Source organism: Aulostomus chinensis, chromosome 1, assembly GCF_037954235.1.
Source record: "Aulostomus chinensis isolate RoL2024-O1b breed Wild chromosome 1, RoL_Achi_v1.0, whole genome shotgun sequence".
NCBI classification, from domain to species: domain Eukaryota; kingdom Metazoa; phylum Chordata; class Actinopteri; order Syngnathiformes; family Aulostomidae; genus Aulostomus; species Aulostomus chinensis.
This window is the reverse complement of record NC_141320.1, coordinates 5102746-5130066: the sequence shown is the minus strand read 5'-3', so window position 1 is coordinate 5130066 and position 27321 is coordinate 5102746. Positions and strand designations below refer to the sequence as shown.

The window sequence follows — 27321 nt, the reverse complement described above, 5'->3', positions numbered from 1 at the left end:
AACTTTCACTCCATTACTGTTAGCATCATTTTGAGTTCATGAGCAATTCTTACTACATCACTGTCGCATCATTTTGAGATCATTAGCAATTCTTCTGACATCACTGTTGCATTATTTTGAGGTTCGTCGCAACTTTTACTACATTACTGTTGCATTATTTAAAGGTTTGTAGCAACTCTTACTACATTACTGTCAGCATCACTTTGAGTTTATTTGCAACTATCACTACATTACTGTTTGCATCATTTTGAGTTTATAAGCAATTCTTCCGACATCACTGTCGCAATATTTTGAGGTTCGTAGCAACACTTACTACATGACTGTCAGCATCACTTTGAGGTTATTCTAAACACTTACTACATTACTGTAAGCATCACTGTGAGTTTATTAGCAACTATCACCACATTATTGTTAGCATCATTTTTAGTTCATTAGCAATTCTTACGACATCACTGTCCCATCAGTTTGAGATCATTACCGATTCTTCTGACATCACTGTCGCATTATTTTGAGGTTCAAAGCAACTCTCACTTTTTACTTTTGCATTATTTAAAGGTTCGTAGCAACTCTTACTACATTACTGTCAGCATCACATTGAATTTATTAGCAACTATCACTACATTACTGTTAGCATCATTTTGAGTTAATTAGCAATTCTTTCGACATCACTGTAGCATTAAATTGAGTTCATTAGCAACTCTTATTACTTTACTGTTTCATTTTTTAAGGTTCGTAGCAACCATTACTACATGACTGTCAGCATCACTTTGAGGTTGTTCGAAACTCTTACTACATTACTGTAAGCATCACTGAGTTTATTAGCAACTATCACTACATTACTGTTAGCATCATTTTGAGGTTAGAAGCAACTGTTACTACATGACTGTCAGCATCACTTTGAGGTTGTTCGAAACACTTACTACATTACTGTAAGCATCACTGAGTCAATTAGCAACTATCACTACATTACTGTTAGCATCATTTTGAATTCATTCGCAATTCTTACGACATCACTGTCCCATCAGTTTGAGATCATTACTAATTCTTCTGACATCACTGTCGCATTATTTTGAGGTTCGAAGCAACTCTTACTACATGACTGTCAGAATCACTTTGAGGTTATTCGAAATGTTCACTCTATTACTTTTAGCATCATTTTGAGTTCATTAGCAATTCTTACTGAATCACTGTCGCATCATTTTGAGATCTTTTGCAATTCTTCTGACATCACAGTCGCATTATTTTTAGGTTCGTAGCAACTCTTACTACATGACTGTCAGCATCACTTTGAGGTTGTTCGAAACACTTACTACATTACTGTAAGCATCAATGAGTTGATTCGCAACTATCACTACACTACTGTTAGCATCAGTTTGAGTTCATCAGCAATTCTTCCGACATCACTGTCGCAATATTTTGTGGTTCGTAGCAACTTTTACGACATTACTGTCGCATTACTTTGAGGTTCGTAGCAACTCTTACTACATTACTGTTGCATTATTTAAAGGTTCATAGCAACTCTTACTAAATTACCTTCAGCATCACTGTGAGTTTATTAGCAACTATCACCACATTACTGTTAGCATCATTTTGAGTTCATTAGCAATTCTTACGACATCACTGTAGCATTAAATTGAGTTCATTAACAACTCTTACTACTTTACTGTTTCATTTTTTAAGGTTCGTAGCAACCATTACTACATGGCTGTCAGCATCACTTTGAGTGTGTTCGAAACACTTACTACATTACTGTTAGCATCATTTTGAGTTCATTAGCAATTCTTCCGACATCACTGTCGCAATACTTTGAGGTTCGTAGCAACACTTACTGCATGATTGTCAGCATCACTTTGAGGTTATTCGAAACTTTCACTCCATTGCTGTTAGCATCATTTTGAGTTCATTAGCAATTCTTACTAAATCACTGTCGCATCATTTTGAGATCATTAGCAATTCTTCCGACAACACTGTCGGATTATTTTGAGTTTCGTAGCAACTCTTACTACATGACTGTCAGCATCACTTTGAGGTTGTTCGAAACACTTACTACATTACTGTAAGCATCACTGAGTTTATTAGCAACTATCACTACATTACTGTTAGCATCATTTTGAGTTCATTAGCAATTCTTCCAACATCACTGTCGCAATATTTTGCGGTTCGTAGCAACTTTTACTACATTACTGTCGCATTATTTTGAGGTTCGAAGCAACTGTTACTACATGACTGTCGGCATCACTTTGAGGTTGTTCGAAACACTTACTACATTACTGTTAGCATCATTTTGAGTTCATTAGCAATTCTTTCGACATCACTGTCGCAATATTTTGAGGTTCATAGCAACTTTTACTACATCACTGTCGCATCATTTTGGGATCATTAGCAATTCTTCTGACATCACTGTCGCATTATTTTGAGGTTCGTCGCAACTCTTACTACATTATTGTTGCATTTTTTTAAGGTTGGTAGCAACCATTACTACATGACTGTCAGCATCACTTTGAGGTTGTTTGAAAGACTTACTACATTACTGTAAGCATCACTGAGTTTATTAGCAACTATCACTACATTACTGTTAGCATCATTTTGAGGTTAGAAGCAACTGTTACGACATGACTGTCAGCATCACTTTGAGGTTGTTCGAAACTTTTGCTACATTACTGTACTCATCACTAAGTTAATTAGCAACTATCACTACATTACTGTTAGCATCTTTTTGAATTCATTAGCAATTCTTCCGACATCACTGTCGCAATATTTTGAGGTTCGTAGCAACTCTTACTACCTGACTGTCAGCATCACTTTGAGGTTGTTCGAAACTCTTACTACATGACTGAAAGCATCACTGAGTTTATTAGCAACTTTCACTACATTACTGTTAGCATCATTTTGAGTTCATTAGCAATTCTTTCTACATCACTGTCCCATCAGTTTGAGATCATTACCAATTCTTCTGACATCACTGTCGCATTATTTTGAGGTTCGAAGCAACTCTTACTTTTTTACTTTTGCATTATTTTAAGTTTCGTAGCAACTGTCAGTTGATTGATCAGTGAGTTGATTAACACCTATCACTACATTACTTTTAGCATCATTTTGAGTTCATTAGCAACTATCACTACATTACTGTTAGCATCATTTTGAGGTTAGTAGCAACTCTTACTACATGACTGTCAGCATCGCTTTAAGGTTGTTCGAAACGTTCACTCCATTACTGTTATTATCATTTTGAGTTCATTAGCAATTCTTCCGACAACAATGTCGCATTATTTTGAGGTTTGTAGCAACTCTTACTACATGACTGTCAGCATCGCTTTAAGGTTGTTCGAAACGTTCACTGCATTACTGTTATTATCATTTTGAGTTCATTAGCAATTCTTCCGACAACAATGTCGCATTATTTTGAGGTTCGTAGCAACTCTTACTACATGACTGTCAGCATCGCTTTAAGGTTGTTCGAAACGTTCACTCCATTACTGTTATTATCATTTTGAGTTCATTAGCAATTCTTCCGACAACAATGTCGCATTATTTTGAGGTTTGTAGCAACTCTTACTACATGACTGTCAGCATCGCTTTAAGGTTGTTCGAAACGTTCACTCCATTACTGTTATTATCATTTTGAGTTCATTAGCAATTCTTCCGACAACAATGTCGCATTATTTTGAGGTTCGTAGCAACTCTTACTACATTACTGTAAGCATCACTGAGTTGATTAGCAATTATCACTACATTACTGTTAGCATCATTTTGAGATCATTCGCAATTCTTCTGACATCACTGTCGCATTATTTTGAGGTTCGTAGCAACTCTTACTACATGACTGTAAGATTCACTTTGAGGTTGTTCGAAACACTTACTACATTCCTGTAAGCATCACTGAGTTGATTAAAAATTATCACTTCATTACTGTTCGCATAATTTTGACTTCATTAGCAATTCTTCCGACATCACTGTCGCAATATTTTGAGGTTCGTAGCAACTCTTACTACATGATTGTCAGCATCACTTTGAGGTTATTCGAAACTTTAGCTCCATCACTGTCGCATCATTTTGAGATCATTAGCAATTCTTCTGACATCACTGTCGCAATATTTTGAGGTTCGTAGCAACTTTTACGACATTACTGTCGCATTATTTTGAGGTTCGTAGCAACTCTTACTACATGACTGTCAGCATCACTTTGAGGTTATTCGAAACTTTAGCTCCATTACTGTTAGCATCATTTTATGTTCATTAGCAATTCTTACTACATCACTGTCGCATCATTTTGAGATCATTAGCAATTCTTCGACATCACTGTCGCATTATTTTGAGGTTCGTAGCAATTCTTACTACATTACTGTTGCATTATTTAAAGGTTCGTAGCAACTCTTACTAAATTACTGTCAGCATCACTGTGAGTTTATTAGCAACTATCACTACATTACTGTTAGCATCATTTTGAGTTCATTAGCAATTCTTACGACATCACTGTAGCATTAAATTGAGGTTAGTAGCAACTCTTACGACATGACTGTCAGCATCACTTTGAGGTTTTTCGAAACTCTTACTACATTACTGTAAGCATCACTGAGTTTATTAGCAACTATCACTTCATTACTTTTAGCATCATTTTGAGTTCATTAGCAATTCTTCCGACATAACTGTCGCAATATTTTGAGGTTCGTAGCAACACTTAATACATGATTGTCAGCATCACTTTGAGGTTATTCGAAACTTTCACTCCATTGCTGTTAGCATCATTTTGAGTTCATTAGCAATTCTTACGACATCACTGTCCCATCAGTTTGAGATCATTACCAATTCTTCTGACATCACTGTCGCAATATTTTGAGGTTCGTAGCAACTTTTACTACATGACTGTCAGCATCACTTTGAGGTTATTCTAAACACTTACTACATTACTGTAAGCATCACTGTGAGTTTATTAGCAACTATCACCACATAACTGTTAGCATCATTTTGAGTTCATTAGCAATTCTTACGACATCACTGTCCCATCAGTTTGAGATCATTACCATATCTTCTGACATCACTGTCGCATTATTTTTAGGTTCGTAGCAACTTTTTTGACATTACTGTCGCATTACTTTGAGGTTCGTAGCAACTCTTACTACATTACTGTTGCATTATTTAAAGGTTCATAGCAACTCTTACTAAATTACCTTCAGCATCACTGTGAGTTTATTAGCAACTATCACCACATTACTGTTAGCATCATTTTGAGTTCATTAGCAATTCTTACGACATCACTGTCCCATCAGTTTGAGATCATGACCAATTCTTCTGACATCACTGTCGCATTATTTTGAGGTTCGAAGCAACTCTCACTTTTTTACTTTTGCATTATTTAAAGGTTCGTAGTAACTCTTACTACATTACTGTCAGCATCACTTTGAATTTATTAGCAACTATCACTACATTACTGTTAGCATCATTTTGAGTTAATTAGCGATTCTTACGACATCACTGTAGCATTAAATTGAGTTCATTAGCAACTCTTACTACTTTACTGTTTCATTTTTTAAGGTTCGTAGCAACCATTACTACATGACTGTCAGAATCACTTTGAGGTTGTTCGAAACACTTACTACATTACTGTAAGCATCACTGAGTTTATTAGCAACTATCACTACATTACTGTTAGCATCATTTTGAGGTTAGAAGCAACTGTGACTACATGACTGTCAGCATCACTTTGAGGTTGTTCGAAACACTTACTACATTACTGTAAGCATCACTGAGTTAATTAGCAACTATCACTACATTACTGTTAGCATCATTTTGAATTCATTCGCAATTCTTACGACATCATTTTCCCATCAGTTTGAGATCATTACAAATTCTTCTGACATCACTGTCGCATTATTTCGAGATTCGAAGTAACTCTTACTACTTTACTGTTGCATTATTTAAAGGTTCGTAGCAACCATTACTACATGACTGTCAGCATCACTTTGAGGTTGTTCGAAACTCTTACTACATTACTGTAAGCATCACTGAGTTGATTAGCAACTATCACTACATTACTGTTCGCATCATTTTGAGTTCATTAGCAATTCTTCCGACATCACTGTCGCAATATTTTGAGGTTCGTCGCAACTTTTACTACATTACTGTCGCATTATTTTGAGATTCATAGCAACTCTTAGTACATGACTGTCAGCATCACTTTGAGGTTATTCGAAATGTTCACTCCATTACTGTTAGCATCATTTTGAGTTCATTAGCAATTCTTACTGAATCACTGTCGCATCATTTTGAGATCTTTAGCAATTCTTCTGACATCACTGTCGCATTATTTTTAGGTTCGTAGCAACTGTTACTACATGACTGTCAGCATCACTTTGAGGTTATTCGAAACACTTACTACATGACTGTAAGCATCACTGTGTTAATTAGCAACTTTCACTTCATAACTGTTAGCATCATTTTGAGTTCATTAGCAATTCTTCTGACATCACTGTCGCAATATTTTGAGGTTCGTAGCAACTCTTACTACATGACTGTCAGCATCACTTTTAGGTTATTCGAAACTTTCACTCCATTGCTGTTAGCATCATTTTGAGTTCATCAGCAATTCTTACTAAATCACTGTCGCATCATTTTGAGATCATTTGCAATTCTTCCGACATCACTGTCGCATTATTTTGAGGTTCGTATCAAATCTTACTACATGACTGTCAGCATCACTTTGAGGTTATTCGAAACACTTACTACATTACTGTTAGCATCACTGAGTTGATTAGCAATTATCACTACATTACTGTTCGCATCATTTTGAGTTCATTAGCAATTCTTCCAACATCACTGTCGCAATATTTTGAGGTTCGTAGCAACTTTTACTACATTAATGTCGCATCATTTTGAGATCTTTTGCAATTCTTCTGACATCACTGTCGCATTATTTTTAGGTTCGTAGCAACTCTTACTATATTACTGTTGCATTATTTACAGGTTCATAGCAACTCTTACTAAATTACCTTCAGCATCACTGTGAGTTTATTAGCAACTATCACCACATTACTGTTAGCATCATTTTGAGTTCATTAGCAATTCTTACGACATCACTGTAGCATTATTTTGAAGTTTGTAGCAACTCTTACTACCTGACTGTCAGCATCACTTTGAGGTTGTTCGAAACTTACTACATGACTGAAAGCATCACTGAGTTTATTAGCAACTATCACTACATTACTGTTAGCATCATTTTGAGTTCATTAGCAATTCTTACGACATCACTGTAGCATTAAATTGAAGTTAGTAGCAACTCTTACTACCTGACTGTCAGCATCACTTTGAGGTTGTTCGAAACTCTTACTACATGACTGAAAGCATCACTGAGTTTATTAGCAACTATCACTACATTACTGTTAGCATCATTTTTAGTTCATCAGCAATTCTTACTAAATCACTGTCACATCTTTTTGAGATCATTAGCAATTCTTCCGACATCACTGTCGCATTATTTTGAGGTTCGTAGCAAATCTTACTACATGACTGTCAGCATCACTTTGAGGTTATTCAAAACACTTACTACATTACTGTAAGCATCACTGAGTTGATTAGCAATTATCACTACATTAGTGTTCGCATCATTTTGAGTTTATTAGCAATTCTTCCAACATCACTGTCGCAATATTTTGAGGTTCGTAGCAACTTTTACTACATTACTTTCGCATTATTTTGAGGTTTGTAGCAACTTTTACTACATTACTTTCGCATTATTTTGAGGTTTGTAGCAACACTTACTACATGACTGTCAGCATCACTTTGAGGTTATTCGAAAGTTTCACTCCATTACTGTGAGCATCATTTTGAGATCATTAGCAATTCTTACTACATCACTGTTGCATCATTTTCAGATCTTTAGCAATTCTTCTGACATCACTGTCACATTATTTTGAGGTTCGTAGCAACTCTTACTACATTATTGTTGCATTATTTTAAGGTTCGTAGCAACTCTTACTACATGACTGTCAGCATCACTTTGAGTTTAATAGCAACTATCACTACATTACTGTTAGCATCATTTTAAGTTCATGAGCAATTCTTACTACATCACTGTCGCATCATTTTGAGATCATTAGCAATTCTTCCGACATCAATGTCGCATTATTTAAAGGTTCGTAGCAATTCTTACTACATTACTTTTAGCATCACTTTGAGTTCATTAGCAACTATCACTCCATTACTGTTAGCATCATCTTGAGATCATTAGCAATTCTTCCGACATTACTGTTGCATTATTTTGAGGTTCGTAGCAACTGTTACTACATGACTGTCAGCATCACTTTGAGGTTATTCGAAACGTTCACTCCATTACTGTTAGCATCATTTTGAGTTCATGAGCAATTCTTACTAAATCACTGTCGCATCATTTTAAGATCTTTAGCAATTCTTCCGACATCACTGTCGCAATATTTTGAGGTTCGTAGCAACTTTTACTACATTACTTTCGCATTATTTTGAGGTTTGTAGCAACTCTTAGTACATGACTGTCAGCATCACTTTGAGGTTATTCGAAACGTTCACTCCATTACTGTTAGCATCATTTTGAGTTCATTAGCAATTCTTACTAAATCACTGTCGCATCATTTTGAGATCATTAGCAATTCTTCTGACATCACTGTCACATTATTTTGAGGTTAGTAGCAACTCTTACTAAATGACTGTCAGCATCACTTTGAGGTTGTTCAAAACTCTTACTACATTACTGTAAGCATCACTGACTTGATTAGCAACTATCACTACATTGCTGTTAGCATCATTTTGAGTTCATTAGCATTTCTTTCTTAATCACTGTCGCATCATTTTGAGATCATGAGCAGTTCTTCCGACATCACTGTCACATTATTTTGAGGTTCGTAGTAACTCTTACTACATGACTGTCAGCATCACTTTGAGGTTGTTCGAAACACTTACTACATCACTGTCAGCATCACTGAGTTGATTAGCAACTATCACTAAATTACTGTTAGCATCATTTTGAGTTCATGAGCAATTCTTACTAAATCACTGACGCATCATTTTGAGATCTTTAGCAATTCTTCTGACATCACTGTCGCATTATTTTGAGGTTCGTAGCAACTCTTCCTACATGACTTTCACCATCACTTTGAGGTTATTCGAAAGACTTACTACATTACTGTAAGCATCACTTTGAGGTTGTTCAAAACTGTTACTACATTACTGTTAGCATCACTGTGTTGATTAGCAACTATCACTAAATTACTGTTAGCATCATTTTAAGTTCATTAGCAATTCTTCCGACATCACTGTCACAATATTTTGAGGTTCGTAGAAACTTTTACTTCATTACTTTTGCATTATATTGAGGTTCGTAGCAACTCTTCGTACATGACTGTCAGCATCACTTTGAGGTTATTCGAAAGTTTCACTCCATTACTGTTAGCATCATCTTGAGTTCATTAGCAATTCTTCCGACATCACTGTCGCATCATTTTGAGATCATTACCAATTCTTCTGACATCACTGTCACATTATTTTGAGGTTCGTAGCAACTCTTACTACATTATTGTTGCATTATTTAAAGGTTCGTAGCAACTCTTACTACATTACTGTAAGCATCACTGAGTTTATTACCAACTATCACTACATTACTGTTTGCATCATTTTGAGTTCATTAGCAATTCTTACGACATCACTGTAGCATTAAATTGAGGTTCGTAGCAACTCTTACTACATTACTTTTGCACTTTTTAAGGTTCGTAGCAACTCTTACTTCATGACTGTCAGCATCACTTTGAATTTGTTCGAAACTCTTACTACATTACTGTAAGCATCACTGAGTTTATTAGCAACTATCACTACATTACTGTTAGCATCATATTGAGGTTAGAAGCAACTGTTACTACATGACTTTCAGCATCACTTTGAGGTTGTTCGAAACTCTTACTACATTACTGTAAGCATCACTGAGTTAATTAGCAACTATCACTACATTACTGTCAGCATCATTTTGAGTTCATTAGCAATTCTTCCGACATCACTGTCGCAATATTTTGAGGTTCGTAGCAACTTTTACTACATTACTGTCGCATTATGTTGAGGTTCGTAGCAACACTTACTACATGATTGTCAGCATCACTTTGAGGTTATTCGAAACTTTCACTCCATTACTGGTAGCATCATTTTGAGTTCATTAGCAATTCTTACTACATCACTGTCGCATCATTTTGAGATCATTAGCAATTCTCCCGACATCACTGTCGCATCACTTTGAGGTTGTTCGAAACTCTTACTACATTACTGTAAGCATCACTGAGTTAATTAGCAACTATCACTACATTACTGTTAGCATCATTTTGAGTTCATTAGCAATTCTTCTGACATCACTGTCGCATTATTTTGAGGTTCGAAACACTTACTACATGACTGTCAGCATCACTTTGAGGTTGTTCGAACCTCTTACTACATTACTGTAAGCATCACTGAGTTTCTTAGCAACTATCACTAAATTACTGTTAGCATCATTTTGAGGTTAGAAGCAACTCTTACTACATTACTGTTGCATTATTTTAAGGTTCGTAGCAACTCTTACTACATTCCTGTTTCATTATTTTGAGTTTATTAGCAACTATCACTACATTACTCTTAGCATCATTTTGAGTTTATTAACAATTCTCACGACATCAGTGTAGCATTAAATTGAGGTTAGTAGGAACTCTTACTACATGATTGTCAGCATCACTTTGAGGTTATTCGAAACGTTCACTCCATTACTGTTAGCATCATTTTGAGTTCATTAGCAATTCTTACTAAATCACTTACGCATCATTTTGAGATCTTTAGAAATTCTTCTGACATCACTGTCGCATTATTTGAGGTTCGTAGCAACTCTTACGACATGACTGTCAGCATCACTTTGAGGTTGTTCGAAACACGTACTGCATTACTTGAAGTATCACTGAGTTGATTAGAAACTTTAAGTACATCACTGTTAGCGTCATTTTGACTTCATTAGCAATTCTTACTACATCACTGTCGCATCATTTTGAGATCATTAGCAATTCTTCCGACATCACTGTCGCATTATTTTGAGGTTCGTAGCAACTCTTACTACATTACTGTTGCATTATTTAAAGGTTCGTAGCAACTCTTACTACATTACTTTTAGCATCACTTTGAGTTCATTCGCAACTATCACTACATTACTGTTAGTATCATTTTGAGTTTATTCGCAATTCTTCCGACATCACTGTAGCATTAAATTGAGGTTAGTAGCAACTCTTACTTCATGACTGTCAGCATCACTTTTAGGATGTTCGAAAGTCTTACTACATTACTGTAAGCATCACTGAGTTTATGAGCAACTATCACTACATTGCTGTTAGCATCATTTTCAGTTCATTTGCAATTCTTCCGACATCACTGTCGCAATATTTTGAGGTTCGTAGCAACTTTTACTACATGACTGTCAGCATCACTTTGAGGTTATTCAAAACTTTCACTCCATTACTGTTAGCATCATTTTTGGTTCATTAGCAATTCTTACTACATCACTGTTGCATCATTTTTAGATCATTAGCAATTCTTCTGACATCACTGTCGCATTATTTTGAGGTTCGTAGCAACTCTTACTACATTACTGTTGCATTATTTAAAGGTTCGTAGCAACTCTTACTACATTACTGTCAGTATCACTTTGAGTATATTAGCAACTATCACTACATTACTGTTAGCATCATTTTGAGTTTATTACCAATTCTCACGACATCACTGTAGCATTAAATTGAGGTTAGTAGCAACTCTTACTACATGACTGTCAGGATCACTTTGAAGTTGTTCGAAACACTTACTACATGACTATCAGCATCACTTTGAGTTCATTAGCAACTATCACTACATTACTGTTAGCATCATTATGAGGTTAGTAGCAACTCTTACCACATGACTGTCAGCATCACTTTGAGGTTGTTCCAAACACTGACTACATTCCCGTAAGCATCACTGAGTTAATTAGCAACTATCACTACATTACTGTTAGCATCATTGTGAGTTCATTAGCAATTCTTCCGACATCACTGTCACAATATTTTGAGGTTCGGAGCAACACTTACTACATGACTGTCAGCATCACTTTGAGGTTATTCGAAACTTTCACTCCATTACTTTTAGCATCATTTTGAGTTCATTAGCAATTCTTACTACATCACTGTTGCATCATTTTTAGATCATTAGCAATTCTTCTGACATCACTGTTGCATTATTTTGAGGTTCGTACCAACTATTACTACATTACTGTTGCATTATTTAAAGGTTCGTAGCAACTCTTACTACATTACTGTCAGCATCACTTTGAGTTTATTAGCAACTATCACTACATTAATGTTAGCATCATTTTGAGTTTATTAGCAATTCTTACGACATCACTGCAGCATTAAATTGAGGTTAGTAGCAACTCTTACTTCATGACTGTCAGCATCTCTTTGAGGTTGTTCGAAACTCTGACTACATTACTGTAAGCATCACTGAGTTTATTACCAACTATCACTACATTACTGTTAGCATCATTTTGAGTTCATTAGCAATTCTTCCGACATCACTGTCGCAATATTTTGAGATCATTAGCAATTCTTCTGACATCACTGTCGCATTATTTTGACGTTCGGAGCAACTCTTACTACATTACTGTAAGCATCACTGAGTTTATTAGCAACTATCACTACATTACTGTTAGCATCATTTTGAGTTCATTAGCAATTCTGAGGACATCACTGTCGCAGTATTTTGAGGTTCGTAGCAACTCTTAGTAAATGACCATCAGCATCATTTTGAGATTATTCGAAACTTTCACTCCATTACTGTTAGCATCATTTTGAATTCATGAGCAATTCTTACTACATCCCTGTCGCATCATTTTGAGTTCATTAGCAATTCTTACTACATCACTGTCGCATCATTTTGAGATCAATAGCAATTCTTCTGACATCACTGTCGCATTATTTTGAGGTTCGTAGCAACTCTTACTACATTACTGTCAGCATCACTTTGAAGTTGTTCGAAACACTTATTACATGACTGTAAGCATCACTTTGAGGTTGTTCGAAAGTCTGACTACATTACTGTAAGCATCACTGAGTTTATGAGTAACTATCACTACATTACTGTTAACATCATTTTAAGTTCATTAGCAATTCTTATGACATCACTGTCGCAATATTTTGAGGTTTGTAGCAACTTTTACTACATTACTGTCGCATTATTTTGAGGTTCGTAGCAACTCTTACTACATGACTGTCAGCATTACTTTGAGGTTATTCGAAACTTTCACTCCATTACTGTTAGCATCATTTTGAGGTCATTAGCAATTCTTCCGACATCACTGTCGCATTATTTTGAGGTTCGTAGCAACTCTTACTACACGACTGTCAGCATCACTTTGAGGTTATTCGAAAATTGAACTCCATTACTGTTAGCATCATTTTGAGTTCATTAGCAATTCTTACTACATCACTGTCGCATCATTTTGAGATCATTAGCAATTCTTCCGACATCACTGTCGCGATATTTTGAGGTTCGTAGCGACTTTTACTACATTACTGTCGCATTATATTGAGGTTAGTAGCAACTCTTACGACATGACTGTCAGCATCACTTAGAGGTTATTCGAAAAACTTACTACATTACTGTAAGCATCACTGACTTGATTAGCAACTATCACTACATTACTGTTAGCATCATTTTGAGTTCATTATTAATTCTTCCGACATCACTGTCGCATTATTTTGATGTTCGTATCAACTTTTACTACATTACTGTCGCATTATTTTGAGGTTCGTAGCAACTCTTACTTCATGACTGTCAGCATCACTTTGAGGTTATTCGAAACACTTACTACATTACTGTTAGCATCATTTTGAGTTCATTAGCAACTATCACTACATTACTGTTAGCATCATTTTGAGTTCATTAGCAATTCTTCCGACATCACTGTCGCAATATTTTGAGGTTCCTAGCAACTTTAACTACATTATTGTCGCATTATTTTGAGGTTCGTAGCAACACTTACTACATGACTGTAAACATCACTTTGAGGTTATTTGAAAGTTTCACTCCATTACTGTTAGCATCATTGTGAGTTCATTAGCAATTCTTACTACATCACTGTCGCATCATTTTGAGATCATTAGCAGTTCTTCCGACATCACTGTCGCAATATTTTGAGGTTCGTAGCAACTCTTACTACATTATTGTTGCATTATTTTAAAGTTCGTAGCAACTCTTACTACATTACTGTCAGCATCACTTTGAGTTTAGTAGCAACTATCACTACATTACTGTTAGCATCATTTTGAGTTGTTGAGCAATTCTCACGACATCACTGTTGCATTAAATTGAGTTCATTAGCAACTCTTACTACATTACTGTCAGCATCACTTTGAGGTTATTCGAAACTTTCACTCCATTACTGTTAGCATCATTTTGAGTTCATGAGCAATTCTTACTAAACCACTGTCGCATCATTTTGAGATCTTTAGCAATTCTTCTGACAATACTGTCGCAATATTTTGAGGTTCGTAGCAACTTCTACTACATTACTTTCGCATTATTTTGAGGTTCGTAGCAACTCTTAGTACATGACTTTCAGCATCACTTTGAGGTTATTTGAAACGTTCACTCCATTACTGTTAGCATCATTTTGAGTTCATGAGCAATTCTTACGAAATAACTGCCGCATCATTTTGAGATCATTAGCAATTCTTCTGACATCACTGTCACATTATTTTGAGGTTCGTAGCAACTCTTACTACATTTTTATTGCATTAAATTGAGTTCATTAGCAACTCTTACTAAATGACTGTCAGCATCACTTTGAGGTTCTTCAAAACTCTTACTACATTCCTGTAAGCATCATTGAGTTTCTTAGCAACTATCACTACATTACTGTTAGCATCATCTTGAGTTCATTAGCAATTCTTCCGACATGACTGTCGCAATATTTTGAGGTTCGTAGCAACTTTTACTACATTACTGTCGCATTATTTTGAGGTTCGTATTAACTCTTACTACATGACTGTCAGCATCACTTTGAGGTTATTCGAAAGTTTCACTCCATTACTGTTAGCATCATTTTGAGTTCATTAGCAATTCTTACTCCATCACTGTCGCATCATTTTGAGGTTCGTAGCAACTCTTAGTACATGACTGTCAGCATCACTTTGAGGTTTTTCGAAACAGTTACTACATTACTGTAAGCATCACTGAGTTTATTAGCATCTATCACTACATTACTGTTAGCATCATTTTGAGTTCATTAGCAATTCTTCTGACATCACTGTCGCATTATTTTGAGGTTCAAAGCAACTCTTACTACATGACTGTCATCATCACTTTGAGGTTGTTCGAAACACTTCCTACATTACTGTAAGCATCACTGAGTTTATTAGCATCTATCACTACATTACTGTTAGCATCATTTTGTGTTCATTCGCAATTCTTCTGACATCACTGTCGCATTATTTTGAGGTTCGTAGCAACTCTTACTGCATGACTGTCAGCATCACTTTGAGGTTGTTCGAAGCACTTACTACATTACTGTAAGCATCACTGACTTGATTAGCAACTATCACTACATTACTGTTAGCATCATTTTGAGTTTATTCGCAACTATCACTACATTACTGTTAGCATCATTTTGAGTTCATGAGCAATTCTCACGACATCACAGTAGCATTGAATTGAGTTCATTAGCAACTCTTACTAAATGACTTTCAGCATCACTTTGAGGTTGTTCGAAACTCTTACTACATTACTGTAAGCATCACTGAGTTTCTTTGCAACTATCACTACATTACTGTTAGCATCTTCTTGAGTTCATTAGCAATTCTTCCGACATCACTGTCGCAATATTTTGAGGTTTCTCAGCAACTTTTACTTCATTTCTTTCGCATTATTTTGAGGTTTGTAGCAACACTTACAACATGACTGTCAGCATCACTTTGAGGTTATTCGAAAGTTTCACTCCATTACTGTTAGCATCATTTTGAGTTCATTAGCAATTCTTACGACATCACTGTCCCATCAGTTTGAGATCATGACCAATTCTTCTGACTCACTGTCGCATTATTTTGAGGTTCAAAGCAACTCTTACTACATGACTGTCATCATCACTTTGAGGTTTTTCGAAACACTTCCTACATTACTGTAAGCATCACTGAGTTTATTAGCATCTATCACTACATTACTGTTAGCATCATTTTGAGTTCATTAGCAATTCTTCTGACATCACTGTCGCATTATTTTGAGGTTCGTAGCAACTCTTACCGCATGACTGTCAGCATCACTTTGAGGTTGTTCGAAGCACTTACTACATTACTGTAAGCATCACTGACTTGATTAGCAACTATCACTACATTACTGTTAGCATCATTTTGAGTTTATTCGCAACTATCACTACATTACTGTTAGCATCATTTTGAGTTCATGAGCAATTCTCACGACATCACTGTAGCATTGAATTGAGTTCATTAGCAACTCTTACTAAATGACTTTCAGCATCACTTTGAGGTTGTTCGAAACTCTTACTACATTACTGTAAGCATCACTGAGTTTCTTAGCAACTATCACTACATTACTGTTTGCATCTTCTTGAGTTCATTAGCAATTCTTCCGACATCACTGTCGCAATATTTTGAGGTTCGTAGCAACTTTTACTACATTTCTTTCGCATTATTTTGAGGTTTGTAGCAACACTTACAACATGACTGTCAGCATCACTTTGAGGTTATTCGAAAGTTTCACTCCATTACTGTTAGCATCATTTTGAGTTCATTAGCAATTGTTACTACATCACTGTCGCATCATTTTGAGATCTTTAACAATTCTTCTGACATCACTGTCGCATTATTTTAAGGTTCGTAGCAACTCTTACTACATGACTGTCACCATCACTTTGAGGTTGTTCGAAACACTTACTACATTACTGTAAGCATCACTGAGTATATTAGCAACAATCACTACATTACTGTTAGCATCATTTTAAGTTCATTAGCAATTCTTCCGACATTACTGTCGCATTATATTGAGTTTCGTGGCAACTCTTACGACATTATTGTTGCATTATTTTAAGGTTCGTAGCAACTCTTACTACATTACTGTCAGCATCACTTTGAGGTTATTCGAAACGTTCACTCTATTACTGTTAGCATCATTTTGCGATCATTACCAATTCTTCTGACATCACTGTCGCATCATTTTGAGATCTTTCGCAATTCTTCTGACATCACTTTCGCATTATTTTGAGGTTCGAAGCAACTCTTAGTACAAGACTGTCAGCATCACTTTGAGGTTATTGGAAACACTTACTACATTACTCTAAGCATCACTGAGTTTATTAGCAACTATTACTAAATTACTGTTAGCATTATTTTGAGTTCATTAGCAATTCTTCTGACATCACTGTCGAAATATTTTGAGGTTCGTAGCAATTTTTACTACATTACTGTCGCATTATTTTGAGGTTCGTAGCAACTCTTACTACATTATTGTTGCATTATTTTGAGGTTTGTAGCAACTCTTACTACATTACTGTCAGCATCACTTTGAGATCATTAGCAACTATCACTACATTACTGTTAGCATCATTTTGAGTTCATTAGCAATTCTTACTCCATCACTGTCGCATCATTTTGAGATCATTAGCAATTCTTCCGACATCACTGTCGCATTATTTTGAGGTTCGTAGCAACTCTTACTACATTACTGTCAGCATCACTTTGAGGTTATTCGAAACACTTACTACATTACTGTAAGCATCACTGAGTTGATTAGCAAGTATCACTACATTTCTGTTAGCATCATTTTGAGTTCATTATCAATTCTTCCGAATTCATATTCAATTACGTTATTCAATTCCGAATTCAATTCCCTCCACCTGATATACCTCAGGCGGATGAGGGCCTGCTGCTTCCTTGAAATATTTCTAAATATTTCAGTTGCAACTGTATAGTGATGGTGGCTCAGTTTAGAGCTGTCAATCAATGTTAATAATTGATCTTAGCATCTGGAGATTATTTTAGGAACACAAATACTTTTACTTCATTCTAAGGATGAGCAGACGTTCAATATAGTTCTCATTTCCTGGTCAAAGACTCCTGCTAGTCAGAGAGGATCTGGGCTGGATTGGAAAGCTTCAGAGAGGAAAACCTTCACTCTGGACTGGACTGAGAACGGAGCAGCCTCAGCTTCCTGGAGCCTGACTTGCCTCTGTGGTCTAAGGTTGTGTGGGCTGACATCACAGTGAAACTCCTGAGATCACAGAGCCTTTGAGATCACAGGCTGACTTCCTTTTTATCCCTAAAATGAAGAAGAAAAATGTTGTGTCTGTGTTTGTGTTGCTGCATCAGTTAAACAGTGACTCTGACAGAGGGGGTGTAGCTCAGTGGTAGAGCGCATGCTTTGCATGTGTGAGGACCCGGGTTCAATCCCCGGCATCTCCAGCTGGTCCTGTGTAGCCTTCATCTTATCAGCTAAATTGATCCATAAATGTGACAACAAACTACCAGAAGAGAAACCAGTCTGTTGCATATCAAAGTATTTGTAGCAGGCTCAGTGTGACTGTGAGCCTTCATAGCCAGCATGAAGGAGCTGGTTTTATCTTTGCTGGGGAAATCCCACACACAGCTGCTCTCAGTTCCAAATATGTGTGTCCTCACTCCTCCGTCCTCCTGCTGCCCTCAGAATACAGCCACAATTCAGCCTGGCAAGTTTGGAGCATAGAAGTGCTCCTGAAGAGATGTGTGTCAGCCCACAGCTGGCTGTTCTTACCTGGAACCTCAAGATGAAACTGCTTCCACAGATTGGAAATGAATCTGATGTTGACTTTTGGACAAATCACCTGTTCATCAGTTCATCATCACTTCCATCCATTTTCTACTGCTTATCTTGTTATAGAAAGGAGTCTATCTGCTGTGTGACTGAGGTAGTTACTGTGAGCTGCTGCATGTCTCAGTGTGTGTGTGTGTGTGGGGGGGCTGTGTGTGACTGGTCGGCTGCCAAGGATTATTGATGAGATCAATCATGATCAGCTCAGAGATCACGGCACAGAAGAAGGAGACTTTTTGATTTTTGGGGGTTCAGTTTCTAAGTCAGACACATCATCACAATTTGAAGTTTTCCTCCAGTAAAAAACAAAACAACACAAAACCAAACAAAACCATGATTTGACTTTTGATGTCTACATTTTTTGGAAATTGTGAGTCCAACAAGCAGGAGGCCGTTTGAGCTTGGAAACTGTGAAGCATCACCAGTAACTGCTGGTTAATTTACAGTTGTTTCCTCCAAAAAGTTTAAAATGAACTCAATGCTGAATCCCTCGTCGTCATCACTGAGCTGCAGAATTGGTCCATGCAGGAGGCTGAGCAGGTCTTCCTCTCTGGTCCAGTATTTCAGCACAGGTCAGAGTAGAGAATTAAAACATGAACACAAATCTTTATCAGCTGTTTACTGATATCAGTGACTACCTTCAAGTAAGAGTGTTAGTGAATGGACCCTTTTTAAAGTTTATGTTATAATGTTTGAAAAATGATGCTCACAAAAACACTATAAAAGTGTTTGTGGTAAAATGATTCCGTAGATTTTATTGCCATTTTAAGAGTTCAAGCATATTTTGATGACATTGTTTGATGTCATGACTCACAGTTCCTTTAGCAGGACCATCGTGACATGAAATCTTCCTCATCATCCCATATCGACCCTCAACCCCTCACACAGGACCAGGAGCCCTCAACTGAAGGAACCTTTAAAACTGAGAAGTTGGACAGAAAGCAGTATTTTGGTGGAATGAACCTTTAAAACTATAAATTAGAAAGTATTTGGTGGAACGAACCTTTAAAACTATAAATTAGAAAGTATTTTGGTGGAATGAACCTTTAAAACTGTAAATTAGAAAGTATTTTGGTGGAATGAACCTTTAAAACTATAAATTAGAAAGTATTTTTGTGGAATCGTAATAAACCTTGAATACTATAGTTATAAAGTATTTTGCTGCCACCCGACTCAACAGGTGGCGTTGTAGGGAACTGCAGCTCTCTGGTGCTGCAGGATCTCCTCTTGAAAAGCCTCACACTTCAGAGTCGTTCCAGAATCTAGGAGCAGAAACCAAAGTCTCCTACGACGAGGATGGGATTGGAACCCACGCCTGCAGAGCTCAATGGGGTTTCAAATGTTGAAAAGCACTCTAGTAATTTATCATTGCATCAGTTAAAGACAACAATACATAAAGAAATTGCTTACCGTTGCAATCGGCCATTTTCCAAAAAACAAAGACTTCTCTCCTGGTGAAAAGAAAAGAAGAGTCGTACGGTCCTCTGAGGTCCTGTTGTGTCTTTTGGTCAGAAGCAAACAAAGTGTGTGCCAAGTCGGCTGTGATGAATCTACCAGTAAACCAGGGGTTGGGTTCCCCACACCTTCCTCCCCTCAAACAGAAGGCCAGACGTGTGACTTGGAACACCAAACAGGACCAATGGTCTGTGTGAGGCTTGAGGGAGGACATGTCTGTCTTCTTGCAGTAGTTACTTTCCCTGGTGAGGAGTTACTTTCAGAGTGGAGGAACTCAGGTACTATCTCAGTTACATTTTGGCAGAAGTAACTAGTAACTATAACTACCTACTTTTGCAAAGTCCCGTGCCAGACACTGAACATGAGACACTTGCGGTCTCTTGGTGTGACAATCAGCCGCTCTGTGACAGCAGTGGAGACACCAGCAGACAGGGCGGAACTAACAGTGCAGAGGAGGAGGAAGTAGCCCCACTAGAGCCCTCCCTCCCTCTCAATCTTTCTCTCTCTCTCTTTTGTCTTTTCTTCTATTTATTTGCCTTCTGCTGTCTGTCCTTTCCTGCTCTCGTTTAAAAACCAACCACAGCAGACGTCCGTTCCCATGATGAAAATTAATATAAAAGATAGATTTGTTTTCCTCTTAAGTTTCGAAGCATTTTCAGATTCATGAAAAGATCATCAATCAGTGCAGTATTTCAGACAGACTTCTGGTCCGTGAGGACGAGGAATCCAGGACAGATCCACAGAACTCCAACTGCCATCTTTGATGGTTCCTTTACAGTCTTTAGGGTGGAGAGATCCTCCTTAGTCAACGAGCCCTTTTAGGATCCACCTCCATTTATGGATGGAATTTATACAGCATCCACTCACCAGTGGAGTCTGATATTCAACAATAAAGATTCCCAAGTCACCGTCCAACACTGGCTGGAGCAGCAGAGCTGGCAAAATGTCATCTTTTCTGTCATTGTTTCAAAATGTCCTCACTAAGATGGTTATTAATTCCTCATTCTCAGCTGCTACAGCCTTTAAAGAAAACCTTTGACTGGTGGCTCTAACAAAGATCAGATGTTGTCTCCTCTAGAACATCAAAATGATGATAATAAAGATAAGAATAAAGATAATTTGGTGAATTTCAGTCTCCTACAAATGTGTGTGAATGTGGTTGTTGTGGCCGAGTGGTGAAGGCGATGGACTTGAAATCCATTGGGGTCTTCCCGCGTAGGTTCGAGTCCTGCCAACAACGTTCAACTTTTGATGGTCCATATCAGACCTCTTCCCCTACTTTGTGCTCCAGTTGTCTCCTCATCAGGCACCACAGGATCCAGGAGTCAAAGCAAATCATGAGTGACTTTAAAAATGGCCATCAAACACAAAATAAAGCTTGAAATAAGTTTCAAATTTAATTTTATGTTGACATGTTTCATCCATTTCACCACCACACTGTCCTTCATCACAACATTTAACATCAGGACTGCTCCCAGATCAGCTCCATGATCAGAGATCAAAGACTGAAGCAGGAGATCAATGCTCAGAACCCCGAGATCAAACACAGATTTCAGAGATCAAACACAGAATTCAGAGATCAAAGAAATAACCTATGGAGGCTACACCCCCCCCCGACAGTTTCCATTTCAGTCAAATTAATTTTAATTTTTTTAGTGCCAAATCACAACAAAAGTGATCTCATGACACTTTACAAGAAGAGCAGGTCCAGCACCTCAGTCCTTCCATCAGTTAACACCCAACAATTCTCCATCAGCAAGCACATCCTGCAACAGTAGTGACTAAAACCTTCTTTTAACAGGCAGGAATGTAGACCAGATCCAGGATCAGTGGGAACTGATGTCTGCTTTGACCCCCTGGTGAAAGAATATGTCCTGTCTTGTCTCCTGTCTTCCTCCAGAAAGGTGGCAACCTGACAGCAAACAAACCCATCCTCTGAACTAGGAGTCTCAGTTGAGGCTCCATCTGAAACCAAAGACTTTGGATGAATGACTATCAACCTCCATTCTTTGTTGGACTAATCATTCATTAGTTAGCAGTTAGCTAAGCTACCTGTGGTCAAACCTGCGGCTGATGGAACACAGTAAGAGCAGGCTAGCTAACATTCAGGTTTGATTTATGAATGGAAAGAACCAGAGACAAATAGAATGACATCATCAATACAAAACCTGGTGTTACAAAGGTGAGGTGAACAATTTTAACAGTCAATCCCAAATTTAGGCCTGAAGTTAGAAAATAATATTAGCTAGTTAGCAACGTTAGCGTATTCTGCCCAAGTAGAAAACATGATTTGTTTATCTGGATGAAATAAAAATGGATGAAAACGTCCAGAATTTCCCTCCCAAATCTGATTTCTTCAACTGAAAGAACTCTAACATTTCTAGATTCATTCCCTCCAGTAAGGTCTCATTTCCAGCTCTGCTCTCCCTCCACTACTGTTCAGTGTAGTATTTATTTTACTGACTACTTCATTGACAGGTGGTAAAAATGTCTGGTGTTTCCTGAACTTAACTGAGTGCTGCTCAGTAAAGTTGCCATGACTTGAGATTCTCTTCCTGCTGGGTCCATTTCAACATTCTTATCCTTCCTGGCATTGGAGATAAAGTAGCAGTCAGGGCTGTACTTGATTAGTACTGCATATAGTACACATCAGTCACTGCCATTACACAGTGGAATGGTAGTTGAAGTACTGTTAGCAGCAAGCTGAAAACTGTTGTGGTCTTTGATAGTTCTCTTGTTTCTGAATGAAAATCCTGTGAAGGAGAATCATGGAGACATCCTAAAAATGGCTGAGGTCTCTGAGCTGCAGCAGATCTGAGCTGCTTTTGATGCCCAGATGATGAGGAGGCAGTGAATGGTGGGTTTGGTGGAGCTGGAAAAAGGCTGCAGGTGGGGAGGGGTCTGCTGGTGTCAGGACCTGAGTCGTTGGGACACAGTCCAAATCCATCTTTGTCGTCATGACAGCTGGACTCCCACAACATTCGGAGGATGATAGTGGCCTGGGTCTGTCCCTGACTCAAGATGTTTTGTGTCTGACCTGAGCAACAGACTGCAACGTGGTAAGTACAGCCTAAAGATTTGCACAACAGAAGTCAATTGTCTCCCTCCTTTAATCCACTCTCAGGTATCCACTATACATTACAGGAGAGTTTGATGGCCTTCTGCTGGGTGACAGGGGTTCCCCATGCCAACGCAGGCTGCTGACCCCTTACCTGCACCCTGAACCAGGCCCCCAACAGAACTCCAACTGGGCTCACTGCAGGACCAGAGGTGGAGATGACCATAGGCCTGCTAAAAGCCCGTATCCAGTGCCTCTGTCACCTCAGGGTGTCCCCTGAGAGGGCCTGTGATATTCTTGTGGCATGTGTTCTTCATAACATTGCCACTATGAGAGGAGAGCAACACCCTGCCCTACAAATGGAAGAGCCTGATGACGACCCCATCCACCTGCCAGCTATCCAGGACAGCAGAGCCGTCAGAGACACCATATGTCAGAATCACTTTGGCATTTAATTAGCAATCATCCTCCCCACCACAGTCCAATAAAGGAACAATACACATTTCATTTGGTCTTCTTTATTTCCTAGCAATCAAAAAGCTCGTTCAGTTCACGTTCCACTAGTTAACATATTCACCTGAGCCATGCACCCCCCTCTAACTTGGGCTCCAGTCGTTCTGTTTCCAGATCTGCTTTCCTAATCTGGCGGTCCAAGGACTGCATTTCTTTGTCACTTTTTTACATTTTTCTCAGCAGGTGGACTCTGTAAAGCTCCTTTACTGGTAACTGAGAACATGAGGATTAGACAGTTGGACATGAATCTGTTGACTGAACATCTCACTGTGTCAGTGTGTGCACTGGAGGTCGAGGGACCCTCCTGCCCAGCCATGCTCTGTTAAAGAGGACAAGACTGTCTTCATACTTCAGTGTAGGCTGATGTCTCTATATTCCACCAGAATGGTAAGAAATATGAATGGGAGAAGAATCAGGAATGTATCAAGATGTGACTTCTACAGGCCTTCCTGGGTCCCCCACTGTAAAGGCAGCAGACAGCGTTTGTCCATCCTCTTCGTCCTGGAGGAGAGATGTTTCATTGACTTAAAATAACATTGAGAAAATCTTTACTGACAGTTACTGTGTCTGTTGTGGCACAAGGCAAATGGCACCAGCAGAACCTGTTGGGAAATAAAGTCATGGGTGCATATCTATATACATATCTATATCTATATCTATATCTATATATATCTATATATATAGAGAGAGAGAGAGAGCCATATTACATTTTATGAAGGCACTGGTGTCTTGGGGGTTGGGTTCTAAGGATGAACTCCCTCAGCCACTGGCCTTCCTAAACTCTGGCTCCTGTGCCTCTGTTAGAGGTGGTGGTGCTGGACCACCACCCGTTTTACGGGCGTCTGCCTTCTTTCTGTTGTCACACATTGACCCGAGCAGCAAAGTTCCTCCACGCCATCTCTCTCTCTTTTGCAGCTGCAGCGGTGTTGCACTTCTTTTAACGCGTGTTGGAACTCTTCACATGATCGCATCAAGATTTCCAACTCCACTGACGTGAAAAACAAAGCTCTCCTCTTCTCCGTCGCCATGGTGACTCGGTGCATCGGGGCTCCATTTATGCTGGCTTTTTAGAGTTGTCGTGATCGCGCTTTACCCCAGGTGGACCTACTCTGAGTTGATCAAACTGATTCAAATCCGCTGTTCTGAAACCAAAAACTCAGAGTTTTCTATCTCAGGGTAGATCAACTCAGAGATCAGGATGAAACTCAGGGTTTGATGAACCTGCTTTGTGAAACGGGCCCCTCAAGTCCCAGTCTTCAAGAGTTTCTCCTCAAACTGTCAACCTGCTGTGACTCATAGGACAGCCGACACACAAACATCTGTTAAAATGACTCATCATTTCAAATGCTTTTATTGTGAAGCCCTGGATGGAACACATTCCCATGAAAATGCTGCTTTTATTGTGAGGCTTGGCCTCCAAATAGTCCACACATTCAACTCTGATGTCATCAGATCAGAAGGTGGCAGTGTTGTGTCTGTTTGTGTGTCTCTGGTTCCTCTTCCTGCCTCTGCTGTCTTCTTTCAGGTCTTCTTGATGGTCCGGCTTCTTCTCCTCCATCGAGGGGTTGCTCTCACAGAGTGGAAGCCTTGTAAACCTGGTGATTCCAAGATGGCTGCTGCGTTCATTCCTCGTTACTGTTATGGTGTTGATTCACTCCACGCCCACATTGTTGTGCTGATTAGAGAAAAAGGTTATGTTTCCATCCAAGTGTCCTGCATAACTCTCAGCTAGTAACTTAACATAAGAGGTAACTTGGTGTGGAGAGTAGAAAATACTTGAAGTGGGAAAATACTTGAAGTGGGAAGACTGAGAATACTTCAATATGTGAGCCTGTGTACTTGAGCTTTGGCCTTGTTTCAGTGTCAGGAACCAATCAGAGCAGCCTCCTCCTGACTAAACAGCTCTACTCATCAAGACCCTGACCCCAGACTCATCTTGGTGAACTGATCAGAGATCAGATTAGTAGAGAAGCAGTGACACAAAGGGAAACTTCCTCATTCCCTGAACGCAGCTTCATCAAACAGAGCAATGCTAACTGTTCACCTGCAGTAGTGATGTCATCAGGACAGGAAGTTGATCAGACATGGGAACTTTGACTCAGATCAACCAGGGAGGGAGGAGTTCTCAGAGTCTGATTGTGCTGATGAATCATCAGAATTCTCCATCACGCCGTGGTCTCAGCGTTGGACCTGAAGTCCCAGGCTTCAAGGGTTCTCCCCAAACTCTCAGGGTGGGTCTGACCACATCTGAAGGAAGTCATTCCACCTGTGTTACACTCAATAACATGTCTCCCTACTACAGAGATCCCTGATTCTGAGTTGAGTCATTGGAGGTGGACCTCATAGCAGATAAAACTGCAGGTTCACTACCAACAACTCCAGACTCCATTGCTCCTTAAAAAGAAGATAAACAAAAGAGAACAGCTGTGTGGTGTAATTCCATCACCAGGCAACTAAACAAGAGGCAGACAATTCTTCAAATGGATAAGAAGGTCCTCAGTAGAGCCAGAGCCTCCTAATATTCATCACTAACAGAGGAACAGAAAACAGTCCAGGTTTCTTTCCAGCACTGAGCTAAACTGACAGAGTCCTGACTCTGTAGACCCTGGACCCCTTCAGGTCTCAGCAGAGACGACTTTAGGAGCTTCTTTGAGGACAAGATAGGAACTATTAGGATCAAATTAATCAGCTCCTGTCCTCAAGAGATTCTAATTGACCTGTAAATGTAATGTATGCTTCCTTTTGGTCATTTTATTCAAAAACACTCCATACATTTCCACTGTTACACAAATGATACCCAGTTTATTTCTCAATAAAGCTGGATGAAGGCCAACAGTTGTCTAAACTACAAGCATGCATTCCAGACATGAAGGCCTGGATGACTTATAACTTTTCACTGTTCAACTCTGATAAGACAGAAGTTCCTGTGCTTGGCCCCAAACCCTTCGAGACACATTATCTAGTGATGTCACTGCTCTATTGTGACTCTTTATTATCAGGCTGTACTAACAAGTGTTTGAAGACTCTGCAGCTGGTCCACAATGCAGCTGCATGCAAATTGACAGGAACTAGGAAGCAAGACCCCCAAGTCTTAACTTTGCTGCACTGGCCTCCAGTAAAATCCAGCGTGGAGTTTAAAATCCTTCTCCCCGCTTGTGAAGCTCTTCAAGGACAATTCCAGTGCAAAACAAACCTAATGTGTGTTCTTGTGTTATTAATTATTTTGAAGAATTGCAGGGATGTATTTTTGCAGCATCCAAATGTAACCAAGTTTGTGCGCATACTGCAAATTAGCTCCCAACACAGGTTGAACTGAAAAGTCAAGCGGAATCTCATGTCTTTCATGATGTTTCTGGTGTTGAAGCAGGTATGTGGAGGGTGGGGAGCTGATCAGTCCTCCGAGTTGGAAGCACCTGGGCCCATTTTTGATTTACTGTTGTGTT

General features: G+C 38.5%; 1 protein-coding gene and 2 non-coding genes across 3 annotated transcripts in view; 2 read left to right on the top strand and 1 right to left on the bottom strand.

The window, feature by feature from the left end:
• LOC147270114 (uncharacterized) overlaps positions 1-23591 on the bottom strand; it is a 64429-nt gene extending 40838 nt beyond the window's left edge. The window contains exon 1 of the mRNA XM_086205029.1: positions 23520-23591. Within this exon, the coding sequence (XP_086061155.1) occupies positions 23520-23591 (72 nt within the window). The remainder of the gene's footprint in view (positions 1-23519) is intronic.
• trnaa-ugc (transfer RNA alanine (anticodon UGC)) lies at positions 18396-18467 on the top strand. Its single transcript has one exon. It is a non-coding gene; the product is annotated as a tRNA-Ala (tRNA).
• On the top strand, positions 21466-21547 carry trnas-uga (transfer RNA serine (anticodon UGA)). Its single transcript has one exon. It is a non-coding gene; the product is annotated as a tRNA-Ser (tRNA).
• Positions 23592-27321: the final 3730 nt, after the last annotated feature.